General features: G+C 45.2%; 7 protein-coding genes across 7 annotated transcripts; 4 read left to right on the top strand and 3 right to left on the bottom strand.

Moving 5' to 3' along the window:
- Nucleotides 1-69: 69 nt before the first annotated feature.
- VTP01DRAFT_3420 (uncharacterized protein) lies at nucleotides 70-1,050 on the top strand (the record flags this gene model as incomplete). Its single annotated transcript, XM_069381990.1, has 6 exons — nucleotides 70-130; nucleotides 187-225; nucleotides 294-396; nucleotides 463-613; nucleotides 677-826; nucleotides 889-1,050. 6 exons carry the CDS (start codon nucleotides 70-72, stop codon nucleotides 1,048-1,050), a joined length of 666 nt encoding a protein of 221 aa, XP_069236578.1.
- Nucleotides 1,051-1,464: 414 nt separating this feature from the next.
- Nucleotides 1,465-7,676, top strand: VTP01DRAFT_3421 (uncharacterized protein; the record flags this gene model as incomplete). The annotated part of the gene is made up of 8 exons (XM_069381991.1): nucleotides 1,465-3,898; nucleotides 3,971-4,940; nucleotides 5,005-5,417; nucleotides 5,477-5,705; nucleotides 5,775-6,146; nucleotides 6,206-7,071; nucleotides 7,138-7,277; nucleotides 7,350-7,676. 8 exons carry the CDS (start codon nucleotides 1,465-1,467, stop codon nucleotides 7,674-7,676), a joined length of 5,751 nt encoding a protein of 1,916 aa, XP_069236579.1.
- Nucleotides 7,677-7,959: 283 nt separating this feature from the next.
- Nucleotides 7,960-8,268, bottom strand: VTP01DRAFT_3422 (uncharacterized protein; the record flags this gene model as incomplete). The annotated part of the gene is made up of 1 exon (XM_069381992.1): nucleotides 7,960-8,268. The coding sequence occupies one exon, from the start codon at nucleotides 8,266-8,268 to the stop codon at nucleotides 7,960-7,962; it is 309 nt and encodes a 102-aa protein (XP_069236580.1).
- Nucleotides 8,269-8,624: 356 nt separating this feature from the next.
- On the bottom strand, nucleotides 8,625-11,246 carry VTP01DRAFT_3423 (uncharacterized protein; the record flags this gene model as incomplete). Its single annotated transcript, XM_069381993.1, has 15 exons — nucleotides 8,625-8,837; nucleotides 8,940-8,963; nucleotides 9,037-9,094; nucleotides 9,161-9,183; nucleotides 9,279-9,446; nucleotides 9,513-9,655; nucleotides 9,724-9,869; nucleotides 9,942-10,013; nucleotides 10,090-10,196; nucleotides 10,260-10,339; nucleotides 10,404-10,456; nucleotides 10,515-10,574; nucleotides 10,712-10,754; nucleotides 10,832-10,974; nucleotides 11,038-11,246. The coding sequence occupies 15 exons, from the start codon at nucleotides 11,244-11,246 to the stop codon at nucleotides 8,625-8,627; spliced, it is 1,542 nt and encodes a 513-aa protein (XP_069236581.1).
- Nucleotides 11,247-11,645: 399 nt separating this feature from the next.
- On the bottom strand, nucleotides 11,646-13,618 carry VTP01DRAFT_3424 (uncharacterized protein; the record flags this gene model as incomplete). The annotated part of the gene is made up of 6 exons (XM_069381994.1): nucleotides 11,646-11,974; nucleotides 12,144-12,273; nucleotides 12,456-12,680; nucleotides 12,878-13,200; nucleotides 13,284-13,428; nucleotides 13,508-13,618. 6 exons carry the CDS (start codon nucleotides 13,616-13,618, stop codon nucleotides 11,646-11,648), a joined length of 1,263 nt encoding a protein of 420 aa, XP_069236582.1.
- Nucleotides 13,619-14,543: 925 nt separating this feature from the next.
- Nucleotides 14,544-14,906, top strand: VTP01DRAFT_3425 (uncharacterized protein; the record flags this gene model as incomplete). Its single annotated transcript, XM_069381995.1, has 1 exon — nucleotides 14,544-14,906. One exon carries the CDS (start codon nucleotides 14,544-14,546, stop codon nucleotides 14,904-14,906), a length of 363 nt encoding a protein of 120 aa, XP_069236583.1.
- Nucleotides 14,907-15,096: 190 nt separating this feature from the next.
- On the top strand, nucleotides 15,097-16,022 carry VTP01DRAFT_3426 (uncharacterized protein; the record flags this gene model as incomplete). The annotated part of the gene is made up of 5 exons (XM_069381996.1): nucleotides 15,097-15,327; nucleotides 15,384-15,493; nucleotides 15,557-15,580; nucleotides 15,661-15,696; nucleotides 15,767-16,022. 5 exons carry the CDS (start codon nucleotides 15,097-15,099, stop codon nucleotides 16,020-16,022), a joined length of 657 nt encoding a protein of 218 aa, XP_069236584.1.
- Between the last annotated feature and the right edge of the window lie 679 nt (nucleotides 16,023-16,701).

A 16,701-nucleotide genomic window follows, 5' to 3' on the forward strand; every position in this document is an offset into this window, starting at 1 on the left:
AACGTCAACGCATGGGAGCTGGGATGGTAGGTTTCACAAAGCTTTTCCTTACGCTTCGCTCTTCCAGCGATGAACTCGTTGTATAACCATGCCCTGAAACAAAGTCATGCCTTACAGCGCGATTTAGACAGTTAGTTACCTAGAGAATTGAGAAGAAGCTCTCTGGATTGATCTAATATATTGTAGAATTTGCGTCGGGAGAAGATGCTTCCGCTGGTTTGCAAGGTGATCGATTCTACCGTGGTCTTTGCGTCTAGCTGCAGCAACCAACTTATGTGTTCAATCGGCAACAGGGCAGATCTCTGCTTCCTTCAATACTCTTCAGCGTTCTATAGACGACTATGATAATTTAGCGAAAAGAGAGCTGGTCGCAGTGAAGAAAGAAACAGCCTTAAGGTGAGACTTGTAAAAAGCAGTGGATGGAAGTCATCGATTAAGCTAAAGTAAAAGATAAAAAAATAGCCGCGTTGCCAAGTTTAGGCAGGAACTCCAAGAAATGAGGATTAGATTCGAATCGATAAAACAGCAGCGAGAGGCTCAGAGATACGAACAAGATCGAGATATGCTCTTGGCACGACGACCTGGCAGATCAACAACCTCGGCAGAAAGTACGGTAAGGGGCTTTTATATCCGATGAAGATTGAAAAGAATATATGCCAACAGAGTGAATGAGCAGCCAGAGAACCCATATCAACCAATGTCACGAGCCGAGTTTGCAGTGCGGCAGTCCGCGTTTGTGGACTCGACGGAAAGTCAGTTGGACGATTTTATCACGCAAGCTCAAACAATGTTGGAAAATTTAACAGATCAGCATGGTATCTTGAAGGTAATAGATAGCCATAGAACTGATCAATCCGGTAACTAACTGACTGTTTAATCCAATCTTAGAAAACACAAAAGAAGCTGTTGGATGCAGCCAATACCCTCGGAGTCTCCAAAAGTGTTATCCGTTACATCGAAAGACGTACTGCTCAGGACAAATGGATATTTGTAGCTGGACTTGTTATTACAGTCTTATTGATGTGGGCTATAGCTCATTATCTTGGATAAAGCTCTACATCCATCCAGTTATATCTTTAGTAAATCATGATAACAGAAGCTCGTTAAGAGAAATGTAACGTTAGACTTCCAACCTGAGAATAACTTTTAGTGTTGGCTACGGTTTTCAATGTCTATGGACCACCAACTTGGATCGGATCCAGGGCACAGAGGAACCCGTCGGAGCCGGCGTGGCAACCAATGGCGGGACACCATTTATCGCATTACCATCGTTCGTTTCGTTTCTCCTCGCAAACCTTCCTTGCTGTGTTTTGGAACCTGCGTACTAGACCGCTTTCCCGTGCCGTGCTCGGTAACTACTTGCAATGCGAGACTTGCAAACTATATCCTAATGCTGCAGTGCATTCAGTTGAACTGCTTTTCCTTTTATAAAAAGTTAGCTCTCAAGGGCACAATCCCGGAATCATGGCCTCAGAACAACAAAGCACGAATCAATACGCGATGGATAACAGCAATCAGCTCTTCACCCAATCCGACAAGGAAGATCCATTCCAAGTAATCTCGGCTGCATCGGAAGCAAAGTCTACAAAGGCACCTGCTCCAGAGAAGCAAGAGTCCGCACAGAACGCGACGACCGCTGGTGACGCCAGCGCACTCTTTAACTCCTCGAGTACGGACATCAACACAGCCGACTCATTATTTGCACATGATTCTTCGGTCAACGATCCATTTTTCCAACAAACATCAGCTGAAGACCATTCATTTTTCGATGGGTTGAGTCAACAACAACAACAAGAAGGACAAGATCAGCAAGTTTCGCATCAAAATACGCAAGTGCAGCAGCAGGTTCCTCGATACAACCAGCAGCAAGATTACTACTATCAGCAGACGGCAGCAGCGAATGGAGTGTACTCTTACGCGCAATACAGTGACCAAGGATACACCTATCAAGCAGGAACAGATCCATACGCCACCAGTTCCTCACCTTACGATCCAAATGCTTACGTTCACTCGGCCCCGGAAGCGACATATTCGTATGATCCACAGGATCAAAATGCTACTCTTCACACAGCAAACGATGCTGCACAACAGAACTACGACGCTTATTCGGGAGCAGCAGTCAACGGTTATCAGTATACCGCCCAACCCCAGTCGCAAACTCAATTAACGAGTGCTTACACACCTACCGCTGAACAGCAGGCTCATGATTATCAATCTGAAAATCAGAATGGCTATGCTTACGCTCCAGTTGATAATCAGCAGACGTACATATATGGATCACAAAACCAAACTACTAACGCCTATCAACCTCTGGAAGGCGCAAACGCGAATTATTCATATGAACTACAATCGCAAATCGCTAATGGCTACACGAATACCAACGAACAGCACACTTACTCGTATCAACCTCAGACTGGAGATGCATACGCGTATCAGCCTTCAGGCAACGTATCATATGCTTACGATGCAGCTACAGCCGGTGCTGCAGGTAACCAGTATTCCACCGAGTATACTTCTGACCAGCAACAAGTTGGAAATTACCAAGCGTCCTTTGAAGTCGCCCAGCAGGGCGGGCAAAATTACTCCAACCAACCGCAAGCCGAAGGAACATATGTCTACGGGCCTGCTGATGAGCAATATACCCAACAAGATTACACGTATCAATCTCAACTGGAAACATCGAATGTACAGGATTATCAAGCTCAACAAGGAACATCGAATGTACAGAATTATCAAGCTCAACAAGGAACATCGAATGTGCAGGAGTATCAACCTCATCTGGGAACTTCGGATGTCCAGGAGTATCAGCCTCAACCGGAAACATCGAATGTGCAAGATGAAGCAAAAGATGCAAACGTTCGGCAAGATTATTCCTATCAACCTCACCCTGGTGCAGCTGAAGCGATCGATTCAAATCAGCAGCACCCTGTAGAGAACATGACAGATGATAAGAAGCAACAAATGCAGCAGGATATTTCGGTATCTACGCAGCATATTGAGCATGCTCCCCAGCATGAAGAACATAGCAAAGACATTGTCAGGAAAGGTCAAGAAGTACCACCTCAGGAAAATGTCGATACTCAGCAGGCAGAGCAAGTACCGGAAACCGGACAGCCTGCTATTTCGACCGGTAACGGCGAAGCTTACGATCCTTTCACTGCATACCAACAGGACCAAAGTGGTTATGATTTTACACAATATCAGAGCTTCAGCTACGAACAATCATATGAAGAAAAGCCTGTTGATCAAAAGCAGGACATCGCTTACGAGGAGGATGTTCAGGAAGTAGATTTGGTAGCTGCACCTATCGCCGATCACAGTGAGAAGGAAGTGACAACTCAACCCGTGAATGACCATCAAATCGATGAACTGGTTCAGAACAAGGAAGGAGATGCAGCTGTGGTACAAGCTCCAACAACGGAGCAAACTGTGCCTGAAAACGTGCCCGCATCAGGACACGAACAGCAAGAGTCGCATCAGCAGCAGCCAGCTGTTGGCGAGACCGGGCAAAATTACGATCCTTATGCGTATTATCAACAGCAATATCAGTCGCCATACGATTATTCTGTCAATCAGGATCAACAATACGGCCGGTACTACACCGAGACTCAACCTAATGGTCAGCAATATCAAGAGACTTTGGAGCAGACAAATTGTGATTCTTCTGCCTACCAGGATCAGCAGTCTAGTCAATATTACAGCAACGAGCAATTTGGCGATCAGTATCAACATGAAGCAGGAGCGCAGGAGCAAGCAAGCTATGGTTATCAGCCTCAGAATCAACAATACAGTGCTTATCACAATGAAGCTCAAGAGACAACTCACTCTGATCACCAGCAAAGGGAAATTCAAGCAACAGAGCAAGAAACAAATGAAGTTTCTTTGGAAGCTGTGCCAAGTAAGAACGCGATGAATCAAGCAATGCCTTTAACCCCGCACACTTATTCAGATCATTTGCATACGCAACCAGATCAACAGCAGCAGTCGATGGATACCCAAACAGTTAACGTTCCTCCGTCGATGTATACCCCTAGCAAACCTCACGAAGTAGGCGGCCCAGCTCGCATTGAACCATATTATGGCGGGCGGAACGAAATGGAGAGATCGACCACGATGCCCGCGAGCACAGTATCAAGGACTGCTTCGCCGCAAGTGGATGCCATGTTCCCTTGTCCGGATCCCAACTGCGAGGGAGAAAACAAGGCGAAGGCCAAGTTCTGTTGCGAGTGTGGTCGACCCTTGACTGCTTTGTCAAGATCAACCACGCCTGCCATGAGTGTTGTATCTAATGCGCTGAATACCACACCGCACATGCCGCCAGCAATATATCAGCAATCGCAGCAACAACAAACGCCTATGATACCAGGGGATAGTTATGGAAGTTATCAGGAAGGACAGCCAGCGACGTTGCCAGTGGAGAGCACCGAGTTGGAAACCACGTCTACGATGCATCCGGAAACAGGCGTTGGTTACGGCGGAGCAGATATGTATGAGCCTCAGGCACAGCAAGAATTACCACCCGATCCATTGAACCGGGCGCGTGGTTGTCCGATTGTTACGTTCGGTTTCGGTGGCAAGCTTTGCGTCATGTTCCCTCAAACTGTGCAGCGGTTTACGCAGCACGGTGCATACGATACCAGTGCACCTATTACAAAGAGAATGCCTTCTGTAATCCAGATCAAAAAACTCAAAGATGTTTTGGGCGAAGAGAATGAAATGGTGTCAAAACTGTCCAGGTTTGTGGGACCTGTCTTGATGGATAGTAAAGTCGGAACGAAGAACAAGAAGAAGGATGCGCTTGCCTACATGGATGGAAAGATCAATGAATTGATGCAAGCAACGGCGTCTTCTGAGCATCTTGCTAAAGCAGAATCTAAATTGCTACTTTGGCGTCTGGTTAAGGCTTTACTTGAACTGGATAGTCCTGCTGTTGGCGACGGGTAAGTCTATCCCGTAATTGGAAGTTTCTTTCGCAGATTCTGACACCTAGATAAATATTTACAGCGACAAGACAGACAATGCATTGCGGGCTGCAATTCGACCGCCGGAAACCACTGTAGATGATCAGCAAGGAAGTTTCAGTATTCCGGCCTACAGCCAGCCCGGTAGCGAGGCTGCTGCAGATCTTGGTGATAGGTCAACTATGGTTCTCGAGAAACTGCAAAATCTTCTTTTGAACGGTGATCGATCGGGTGCGGTTGACTACGCCATGCAGGAAGATTTATGGGCACATGCTCTTATTATCAGTAGCTGTGTCAACAAGGATGTATGGAAAACTGTGGTTACAAACTTTGTGGAAAGAGAACTGTCTGGATCGGTCACAGAAGGCACAAGACAAGATGTTTTGAATGTTGCAGGCGATAAGCAAGGGCTTCGAGTGTTATATTCCCTATTCTCAGGATCTGGCGCTGCCTCCAGTAAGTTTTAAGGATGAAATCGTAAAGGTTCAAATGATGATTTAATGTTTCCGTTGCAGTGTTCGAATTTCTGAAAGCATCTATGCAGCAGCAGCGAGTCAAAACACCATTTGGCATGGGAGCTCCTCCGCATACTGGAGAAGAGCGCGGAGATGACGACGAGTTAAGCGGCTGGCGTACGACGTTGACGCTTGTCCTAGCAAACCGGACACCCAGAGATACGGAAGCGATCACAGCGCTTGGAGATATTCTTAGATCGCATGGATGGATCGATGCAGCTCATGTTTGGTAAGATGCAAAAGGAAGTTGAGGAAAGGGATTTAAGGGGGGCTCGACTAATTACTATTTTTAAATCAGTTATCTTGTATCGCCGCAAACGTCAATTCATTCGGGCTTGGATGCACCTCATGTCAGACTTACATTGATCGGTGCCGACGGGCCCTCGGCTTTCACAGATTTGGATGCATACTTTTTGAGCGAACTGTATGAGTTTGCAATTTCCTCCAAGCAAGGAAATTTGGCGTTACCTTTCCTGCAAGGCTATAAACTCGTACATGCGTGGTGGTTGGCCGATCTTGGGTACCTGTCGGAAGCTCAGCGGTACTGTGAGGCAATTGCCAATGCAGTCAAAGCTTACACAAAAGGCAGCCCATATCTGCATCGTCAATTGCTGGAGAAACTCAGAGAATTTAGTGAGCTATGCGAAGCAGCCAGCGGGCACAGCCTCGGGTAAACATCATCCTTGAATGAAGCAAAAACTGTTCGGGAATACTAAGGCTCCAAATTAGGGATACCGGGTCTTGGCTCAAGAACAAGCTCTCAAAGAACTCGCTGGATTCGCTGTGGGGTTCTTTGGAAGGCAAGTTCAACAAATTTGTCAGCGGCGAAGATGTACCTGTGGAAGAACCGCCTGTGCGCAAATCAACAGAAATTATGGCAAATCCATACGATGCTGCGGTCGATGGCCCGCCCGTGCGCAGCTCGTCAGCATTTGATTTTAGAAACTCTGGCCGCGCCAGTGTAGGTCCAGAGAGCATGCGCAGAGCAGCAACACCTACGGCAAACATGGCATCTGAGGCATATGGAGTACGGAGAACATCATCACCTGGTGCGCAGGGTCTAGTAAACTTTGCAGCACATGGATTCACGCCTATGTCTCAGTACTACGGCGAGCAATTAGAACAAAAACAGCGTGAGCCTGAGAATGAGCCTCGTGAAGTGTACGGTTACGGATACGGATCACAACCTGCACATGCGACGGTTTCCCCATTTGGACACAGTACACTGGCTACCCGGCAATATGGGCGGGAGACAAGTACAACATCAGAGGGATACGGTGCACCAGCACCAGCAACAGCTTCCACAAGCGATTGGTATACTGAGACTTATGGTCAGCAGACTGCTCCTCCTGCAACAATGAATGATTATTCGCCTTATGAACCACAGCAGCCTCAGCAGACAACACCACCATCTACCACGAGTTACACCCAGCAAGAAGATGATGAGGACGACCTCGGATTTGGTAACTCAGCCCTGAAAAAAGCCAAGGCATCATCAAGCCCTGCTCCTGGCGCTGAGGCACCTGCTAATCAAGTCCCAGAGGAGAAGACGGAGCAAGGAAAGAAAACCGAGAAAGCAGAAGAAAAGAAAACAGGTGCGTAATAATTGCTACGATGGCCGATATTTCGGTGCACTGAAAAAGCTTTTTTATGATATGCAGAAAGCAAAGGATGGGGTATATTTTCGCTATTTTCACGCAGCTCAACACCATCAAATGAAAAGAAGGCTGTCAAGGCCAACCTCGGCGATGACAATCAATTCTACTTTGACGAGAAGGAGCAACGATGGATCAACAAGGCGGTAAGCAATTGTATACCCAGATTTGATTGCAGTATTTTGCATGGTATCTGAAACGCATTGTCTTGCACATAGCTTGGTTCTCAACCTGCACCTCCGCCTCTCCCACCTCCGCCTAAAGCAAGTCCTGCTGCTGCACAAAGCAATATGCCGTCTCCGGCACTTTCTGCACCATCAATGGGATCTAAACCCCCTCCTCCTTCTGCTACATCACCTCCTCCACCTTCAAGCGCTGCTGCCGCTGCATTTTGTGGTCCTCCAGGCCCGTTGGCTCGAAGCCCCGGTGCACAACCACCAACACCTGGTACTCCACCACCCTCTGGAGGCCGAAGAGGAGCTGGTGGCCGCAAACCGATGCGGTCTCGATACGTAGATGTGTTCAACCAATCATCGCCGAGTTAGACATAGCACACGATATATAAAATTTTGAATTTTATTATTAGCGACAGGGCATAGGTGTATAGTGTGATGGGGGAGTGATTTAAAAATAAGGGCCAATGTAGACAGACAGACAGACAGAGAGAGAGATGGAGAGAGCGACAAGGACAAGAAGGGAATATATATGCTGCAATGCTGGGTTGTGTTTGGTATATGTTAAAAAATGGTTGTAATGTACATGATCGATATATAAAAAATGTGGTTGTCGTTGTTGTTGCAGATGTCAAGTAGTAGTAGTGAAATATTTTCATGCCTTTTCAGTAGTAGTTCCGGTATTATTATCATCTTCAGCGTCAAGCTGTGGAAACGAGACATAATCTTCCTTGAAGGACCATTTTTCCTTATTGCTTTGCCAATCGCATAAAGAAGATTCCGATGAAGCCCACGATTCCCATGAGGACGATCGTACGATATCTGTTGGTTTGGCCGGCACAGGTTCTGGCGAGCTTGTGGTGTTGACAACGTTGTTATTTGGTGCGTGGTGCGTTGGCGGTGGTGGGAGAGGATACTGCTTGCCGGAAATACGATGTCGCCAGTCGATAAATAGCTGCAGCATGGTTTTATATTTTTGTTTACAAGAAGAAAAAAGAAGAAGTGAAAGAAAGAAAGAAATGAGAGAAGAGAAGAAAAAAAGTTAAAGAGGAAAGGCAATCGAGGGAAGGAGCAGGGATTTTATATGAAATCTATCGCGGTATGGTGGTTGGGCTAGCAAAAAATAGAGAGGGGGAGGAGGGCCGAGACCTTACGCACAAGCAGCAGTTCAGCAATCGCACATCCTCCCCCCATCCCTCGTGGCAAAAGAAAATGGGAAAAGGCTGCCAGTCTTTTTTTGGTGGATTGTGCGACCGAACTGGGTCGCTTTCTTTTTTAAGAGCAGGACAAGAAAGGGCGGAGAGAACCCATCCTATTATACTACAATGCGTATCTAAATTTTGGATGCTTGTCGCAGAGCTTTTCTATCTCGTCGCTGCCTTGGGAAAGGTCTACTGCGGTGCATTCGCCGTATTCTTTGTCGCGACGACGGTTTTCTCGTTTTAGCAGGAACTTGAGCAGCGCTGCTGAAACAACCGACAGACACAGGAACGCAAGGCACACGCAGTGGCCAGGAAGATACCTCGGAGCATCCTGGGATTTGTAGATTTTTTGTCGAGTGGTTAGAAACAATGGAAAAGAAAAAAAACGGATGATTCACCACCCCCTTCCCAACATGTCCAAAAAAATGTATACCTGAGAACCGAGCATGCTAAAGCACTGGATAGACAGTAAATGAGATTAGCAAAAAATTTTGTCATATCATTTTTTGTTCTTGGTGCTTCTGTTATACCTGTGCAATCATGGATGTCATAGCGACGCCAACTGCCCGCTTAGTGTGACCAAGGTTGCTGTAAAAAACGTTATTTACTGACGAGTGTTTCGTCGAAGGATTTTGTCTCTTTCCAACAACTTACTTGTTACTGACCCAAGACAGAGTCTATGATGTTGCGAAGAAGAATCAGACCACCACCAGCGTGTGAGCAAAAACCAAGCCTGATTTCTTCCGGGCACCACTTGACACCCGCTACTTACCAAAGGAATGCTGGGGTAAATCGCACAGGCTACAAGTACTGCGCCTGTATACCGCAAGCCAATGTTCAGACTTGACAACAGGAAAATGTAGCCAATAACTCCCAGAAATAAGGAGCATACTATGTGGTAGCCTCGTTCCAGTTTCCTATCGGAATTCCAGCAGAGAAACTGGAAGAAAAAAGTGTATCCAATGATAAGCATTCATTCCATTCATCCATGCATGAACAGACTTACCAGTAGGAAAAGACAGGCTGCTACGTACGGCGGAATAGACAACAGTTGAGCATCCAGTGAACTGAAGCCTAGGTCACGGATAATTGTCGGCAAGTACACTGCGTACGAGGACAAGCAGACATTGAGACCGGTGTATATGGCAACTGGCAGAGAAGTCAGTCAGTCAGTTAGTACAGTCAAGAGCAGCCATCGTTTTAGAAAAAAAAATTACCGCAAAGCCAATTTCGGTAATCCAGGAGTGCAGCGAGGAACTGGTGCTTATCAAGAGGTTTACTGTCTGTGTTGCCACTCGATCTCGTGCGTTTGATCGCCAGTTCCCTTTCGGCGGGCGTCAACCACTTCTTGCTTGTTTCAGGCCTAAAAATGGAAAGCAAGTCGTTGGTTGGTCTGGGATCTGGCGAGAAAAGAACTCTCTATTATCTTGCTTACATATCCGGTAAGACCAGGAAGCTCAACAAACCTATAGCAATGGTTGGAGCTGCTTCCGTGATGAACAGCCACCTGCATTGTTCGAAAGAGTCAAAAGGGTAAAAGGAATTCTTGAAACACACCGGCAATTTTACCATAACAACCTTACCTCCATCCTGCAATTCCGTGGGCTCCACTCAAGTCTTTCAGCACACCGTACGCTATCGCACCAGAGAATGCACCGGCTACTGTCGATGCTCCAAAATACAAGGCAACCTATTTAAACATTTACGGTTCAGTCTCGAGAGAAGGCTTTCAACTGCTAATCACTTCACTTACGCGAAGAGCCAGCTCTTCTCGTTGGTACCAAAAGGATAGCAGCAATGGAATCGGTGGTCCAGAACCGGCCTCGAAAGCACCTGAACGCAACAGATTTAGCGACTATAAGTTACACCTTTTTTCCAGAAATGCAATTGTTGTTACCCAGGAAAAACCGACAGGCTATTAGCCCTGAAGCATTGTGCGTTGCAGCCTGACTGCACAGATGCGTGCGTAAGGTTTATTTCATCTCCGAGACGACTTATAATACTGTACCAGATGGAACAGATTCCCCACATAACCATTGCGCCCGAAATCCATCGACTTGGCATGAATCTAGAATACAAATGGCACATGACATTCAGTTATACATGCACACACACACACACACACACACACACACACACACACACACACACACACACACGCACAACGACGCGCGTAACCCCCTTTCCGGCGCTTATTATATTTACCGCTTCATCAAAACGCTGCCCGGGATGTGGCAGATAACGTAACCTAAGAGGCGGTGTATATTTTTTTTTCTTTGTTAGAGCCATTTTTTCTTTTCATCTCTTTTCTTTCTTCTTCCTTACCTGCAAAGAAGATCGTCACTGCCGTGTAATACTCGTTGCCGTCGAGATGCAGATCGGATTCGAGAGTGCCTAGCTTTGCATTGCCGATATTGTTTCGATCCAGGCTGAGTAATAGATAGATCAATGAAACCCACGGGATGAATCTATGTACATTGTGGCTGCTTGTCAGTGAACAGATTGCTTTGATCGCCGCCGCCTCTTCTAACCTTAGATCAATCTTGCGCACGAGACGCTTCTCAAGCACTCGAACGTTCTGTTCATCGTCCACCACCATCGTCGTCACGTTATTGTTGTCGGTGCTGCCGCCTTCACCATCAGGTGCCTGCTGCTTGCCATGGACTTCCTCGTCGCTCGTCTGCACCTTCTCTGACGAAATCGCTGTCCCGTTTACAGTAACCTCTTCCTTTGTGCTCATTATCAAAGTATGTAAGTGGAAAAGAAATAAAAAAAGGGTTTGCGAAAAGGGAAAAGGGGAGGATTTGATGTGTGAATTGCTTGCAGGAAAAGCGCGGCAGTTGCACAGAGCTGCAACCGACAAATGGAGATCTTTCATACAGTATCTAGTCATCTCCAATGAAAATCGGTATCACCTATTTTAGTCTTTTTCTTGAGCAATCGATCTCCGGGATTTAGGAAGAAATTTCAGCAATGTCATATGCAGTATTTTTAATAGGTACTATTACGAAAAAATATCCATAAATGGACACTACGGAAACGCTCTTTTGATGAGGTTTTCGTTGGCCAATTCCAATGAAACTTGCACGAAATATAGCTTAGGTTCTCTAGTTTATTGTGGTAACAGTATTGTTCGTAGTTAGGATGTGAGATGCTCATCCAAATGCACCTGGCAGAAGACCATGTCGGAACTGCAGTTGCATCTGAGGGTTGATCTTCCACGGCATCCCCTCTCGATGCAGTTGCGTTTTATGAAATGCCCTTTGTCACTTCTGCCCAAGGAAACACGTTTGTGAACCGTGCGTACCTGCTGGGACCATGTGGTGACGCCTTCCTTCATATTTCCGTCATCGTTTTGCATTCTACGAGCGTACTCATTTGATTCTTGACCCAATTTCCATCGAAAGACGTTGTGATGGATATCATGACCATCATGCGCAAGCATGGTATAAGCAGAGAATGCATTAGCTTTCGCAATAGCCAAGAAAAAACGCCAAACAGCGCACTTCCCATCGGTATGTTTTCATAACATTATGAAATGATGTCAAATTCCGGCGGTTATTGGCCGTGTCAACTGCACCTGTAAATTCAATACATTAACACTATGACTGAATCGATACCTTTGAAAACCACATACCTTTGTAATTCTCGTATTCGTCGATAACTTGAGGACGCTGCATGGTACCAAAACCTACATCAGGCAAGCGCCTACCAATGCTGCGATTGCTGCGGGTAATAACACCACAGTTGCTAATAACAACCTTTGGCTGTCGATCCCGTAGTACCGTGACAAAAACATCATCTGTATAGTTGACTTCATGCATACGAAGTCACCAAATGAAGACCCAAGTTCTTGTATAACGTCGCTTTCAGACATTCCCCTCGGCCAACACCGTCTCTTTTTGATTTGCATGATTGAATTCGAGCCATGCTTCTTCATCTCACGAACCATAGTTGGTGAGCCGAACCAAGAATCCGCAATTATGGTTCTTCCGGAAGGGAACCACGGCTTGGTGAATCTGCAAACGGTTGAAATCGTTTTCATGCTGTATTGATCATCAAACTCTTGTGGAAGAGTGTTGCCAGAGACGTCGACTCGAAGGATGCAGCATGTAGTACCGTCTGCAACAGTTTTATACTCCTGGCCGACAGGATGCGGTTTTCGAGGCACTTTCTTGAGAAAAGGCATGTCTTTACCAAGCCATTAACACATGCTTTCATCCACGCAAAGGTATTTTCCAGGAGTAATGGCTTCAGCGAGATTATCGTTGTAAGCAGACACAAAAGCACGAAGTTGATAAAAGGAATCTTCCGTATTTCTACTGGCCTCTTAAGTAAAACCATGCATTCATGTCCAGTGAATCCGGCTACCAACCTCGTCGCATCTGGACGACAGAATATATGCATTTTGGTGATAGTATCAAAACGCTCCATGCTCATGTATTTGCTGAAGTTGATAGCGAGAATGCCTGCCATAGCTCCACGTTGCCAGTATGCAGCATGATTATCTAAACGGATCACAGTCATAATGATCCAAAGAGCAATCCATAGTAAGCATTCGGGATAGGATATCGCTTTGAAGTTGGGAATAATCGTGCTTGCATGCTGATTGGTTGCAGGCAGTATGATCTCCTGGATGTGTACTTCTGGTATAAATCTCAAGAAGTACCTTGTCTTGGAAGCATACTCTTTCGCTGGAATATGCAGTACAGTACGCCCGGCGAAAGCTTCGTTCGGGTGAGCTTCACGAGTGTCAACTGTCATCTCTGTTTCTCGCCAGCAGAGTTCAATTCTTCGAGTTCTTCGTTCTCTTCGGCACGATCCAATGCATCCTCCATATAATCAGGATCCTCTTCCTGGTTTGCTGCTGCTGCAACAGTCGTTTCAGGGGCAGGACGGGACCGGCTGATCGGGCGACTGATCTAACTTGACCATCCAAGCTGATCAATCTCCATTGCTGGTGGCCTATGTAATGACACCGAAGAGTCTGATCCCCGGCGCGTCCATAGTAACTATAGTTCTCAGGGTCTCGTAGACTCCTGCAGAGCGCAGAAAGCGAGGTGCAACTGAAACTCGAGCGTTTATAGCAAGATATGGGGATGCGAGAGGCATTCAAACACGGGGCTGGTAAGTACTGATCAACAAACTTTGAAGTTAGATTGTGCGAGGAGGGCTATACGCGTTGACCCTCACAATCATGCATGTCAATATTTTTCGGATGCCAGAGAAGCTGCTCATTGGCTGCAGTGGGCCATAGCTGCTTTTTATTGGACAGAATAATACGTTTAAAAAATGTCCATTATGGACTTGTCCTTACATGCAGTATCTTCCGTAATCATCTTCCTCATTATTAGGCTCGTTAGGGCTGCTCGCGACGAATACCCCGTTCCCACTTTAGTGGATACGGCGAGCAATAGACCTACAAGTTGACCGTGAGGTCGGAAGGTTGTGTGAGCGCAAACGAGTTTATCTTTTAGCTACATCGTCAGTTATCGATGTAGCAGCGACTCCTACGGATTCGGGTAATTTTTCCGTGCTGATATGTTGCCTTAATGATCCAGTCGTAGGTAAAAGAAAAATAAATGTGTGCTACATTTCCAGCATGACGTGATGATTTGATTCACTTGCCACTAAACCGTAATAGCGTTCATCTTCATTATCAGAAAATTCAACGGGAAGCATTTTTCCTTTTTTAATAGGTACTATTCGGAAGTGTCCATTTGTGAACATTGTGTGGAAGCGTTGTTGTCGGCACCAAAAATATTGGCATTTCCGGCCTAGCCCGATGGGTTGGCGCTGCTGGAAAATCAGGCGTTTCGCTCGTCAAAAGAGACTTCTTCAAAATGCCGTCACCACCACAACCGCATGGCCTCTCCCATGCACAAAACTATCAACGAAAGAATGAAAAAGTTCTAAAATCGATACGTTCTTATCCACTTTAACAGTAGCCGACTGGGCGACGTTGGACAAACTCTGTGACGCCTTTCTCTCTGCCAATCGAAATGTAACCAGTTCCAATAAAGCGAAATCAATTATCATGAGCACGTTCAGCCGCATTGCATCCAAATCATTTGATCTGCCACTGCAACTCTATTGCGAACGATTGAAGGCATATCTCGACAAGAAGCAAGTGTCAAAGGAATTTCATGATATCTATTCACGCCACGTTGAAACCATCAAACAGCAAAATGAATCGGAACGATTACAGCAACAAGTCCTTTGGCAAGACAAGACCAATGCCACGAAAAGTGAACTAGTTGGAGCCAAACTGGTGAGAAAGGCCTTGGATTCTCGTCTTGAGAGTCGTCAATCAGATACTATCACGGAACTTGAATCTTGCATGGTAATGATGATATTTTCAGCATATTGTCATGGCCCTACAGGTCTCGCGCGTACATAGTTATTTCGAGTGTATCCTTATACCGCAGCAACTTCGCGGTGGCCCTACGACGCGTAAAGTTTAATATGAGACGCATAATGAAACTGAATCAATCCAATATGTCATCAAAAAAGCAGGGGTTGAAGAACACGATCGATATCTACAAGGTGCACCAGCACTATCGGCTGCTAAACGAAATGTCATGAAGTGAATGCTGGGTATACTGCTGTCTTCTATTATCATCACCAACAAGATTGTTATTCGTAACGGCGCCAGCCTATCATCAATTTTGGACTTTGTTGACGACAATCATCAAAGCCAAGCATCCTTATTTGAATCTGGCAAGAGGGGTGATATGAAAAAGCACTACATCGAAAAGTACAAGCTTCAGGAATACACCCTACCTCCAACTTCGGATGATATATGGATTCAAGTCATCAAGGTAAAGACATGCATACGTTAACACTTGATCAATATGTACTGACTTATGATGTATAGCTTTGCGAAGAGAACAATTTGAGAGGTGCACGATCATACGTTGCAAGAAAAATGGACGAAGAATTTCTCGATGTTAATGTAGTCAAAGGATTGGAATTAATCCAGCAAGCGTGAGTATTTATCTCTTGCAGATGCTTGGTTCTTTACTCATCGATGACTTTGTTTTATACTAGACTGATCTCATTACATCATCATTCGTTTTACTGGATCCATTGAACGCTATCATTTGCGCAGAGTACGATATTGCATACAAAATTTGGCTGCCACTTTTCGATAGTCTTTTTGGAGGTGATTCATTAATCACCACGGAAATGTAAGTGAAAGAATTTCGTCTTTTATGCAAACATCCAACTAACTCTTACTGCCTTCTTTATATGGATCAGTTCTGAAACCACGAACGAATATTCATCATTCGAAAAAAGGCGGCTTACTCAAAACACGACGGCGAAAATGACAACACAAACAAACGCATTATCAGCTTCAAAATTGATATTCGTTTCCGCTATCATTGTCATCATCATCGACAAGTTATCGACATTGGAACATCAGAAGCAGCAAAAAACAACAATGATGATAAAGTCACCGTTGATCTTGGCAAACTTTTGCGAGAAGGGAAAGATGTACTGGACAGGCTGCTGATGACAACTCTGGAAGCACAGGTCGCGTCGGAATTGAAAGGATTTATGATACAATCGACAGGTAAGCCCTAAATATCTAGTCGTTTATGAAGGATGAACTCCATACTAAATTTGTGGTTTCATCTTTTTTCTATCTTTTGATCTCTAGCACTCCAAGGACAAATATGCACCATCCACCTCGAATAGCTTGGCTTGTACGTGTCGATTCCTCAATTCAAATTCCTGTTCCCAATGTCATTAGCATCAGTTAAAAGATTTACTCCTTCATTAAAAGCATTGCTCTTGTTACGAGTAGGTGATACAAATATCACTATATAACACCGTTCTTAATTCTCGTTTCTTGTTATTTTTTATTATTATTAATTTAATGGTCGCAGTTGGAATCGATTGGTATCAAATTACGACAGCAAATGGATCTTGTCGAAGAAAAAAGGAATTCAATTGGTACCAATTATAATCATCCATCATCAGCTATTCCCAAGCATCAATTCAGACAGTGGCAAAGAGAAAAATGGTATTCACCTCCACGCAATGATACCTCTCTCTCTCAGGTCCCTTCTGATTTCGATAAAAATTCATACTTGTAATTGCTCTGTCTTTATGATACTTCCGATAAATACCATTATTAGTACTATCGTGTGTATCCTGTTGGAAAAGTGCTACAAAAATCTAAAAATGCT

The sequence above is a fragment of the Rhizomucor pusillus genome (genome assembly GCF_041956525.1).
Source record: "Rhizomucor pusillus strain CBS 183.67 unplaced genomic scaffold VTP01scaffold_16, whole genome shotgun sequence".
In the NCBI taxonomy this organism is placed as follows: Eukaryota; Fungi; Mucoromycota; class Mucoromycetes; order Mucorales; family Lichtheimiaceae; genus Rhizomucor; species Rhizomucor pusillus.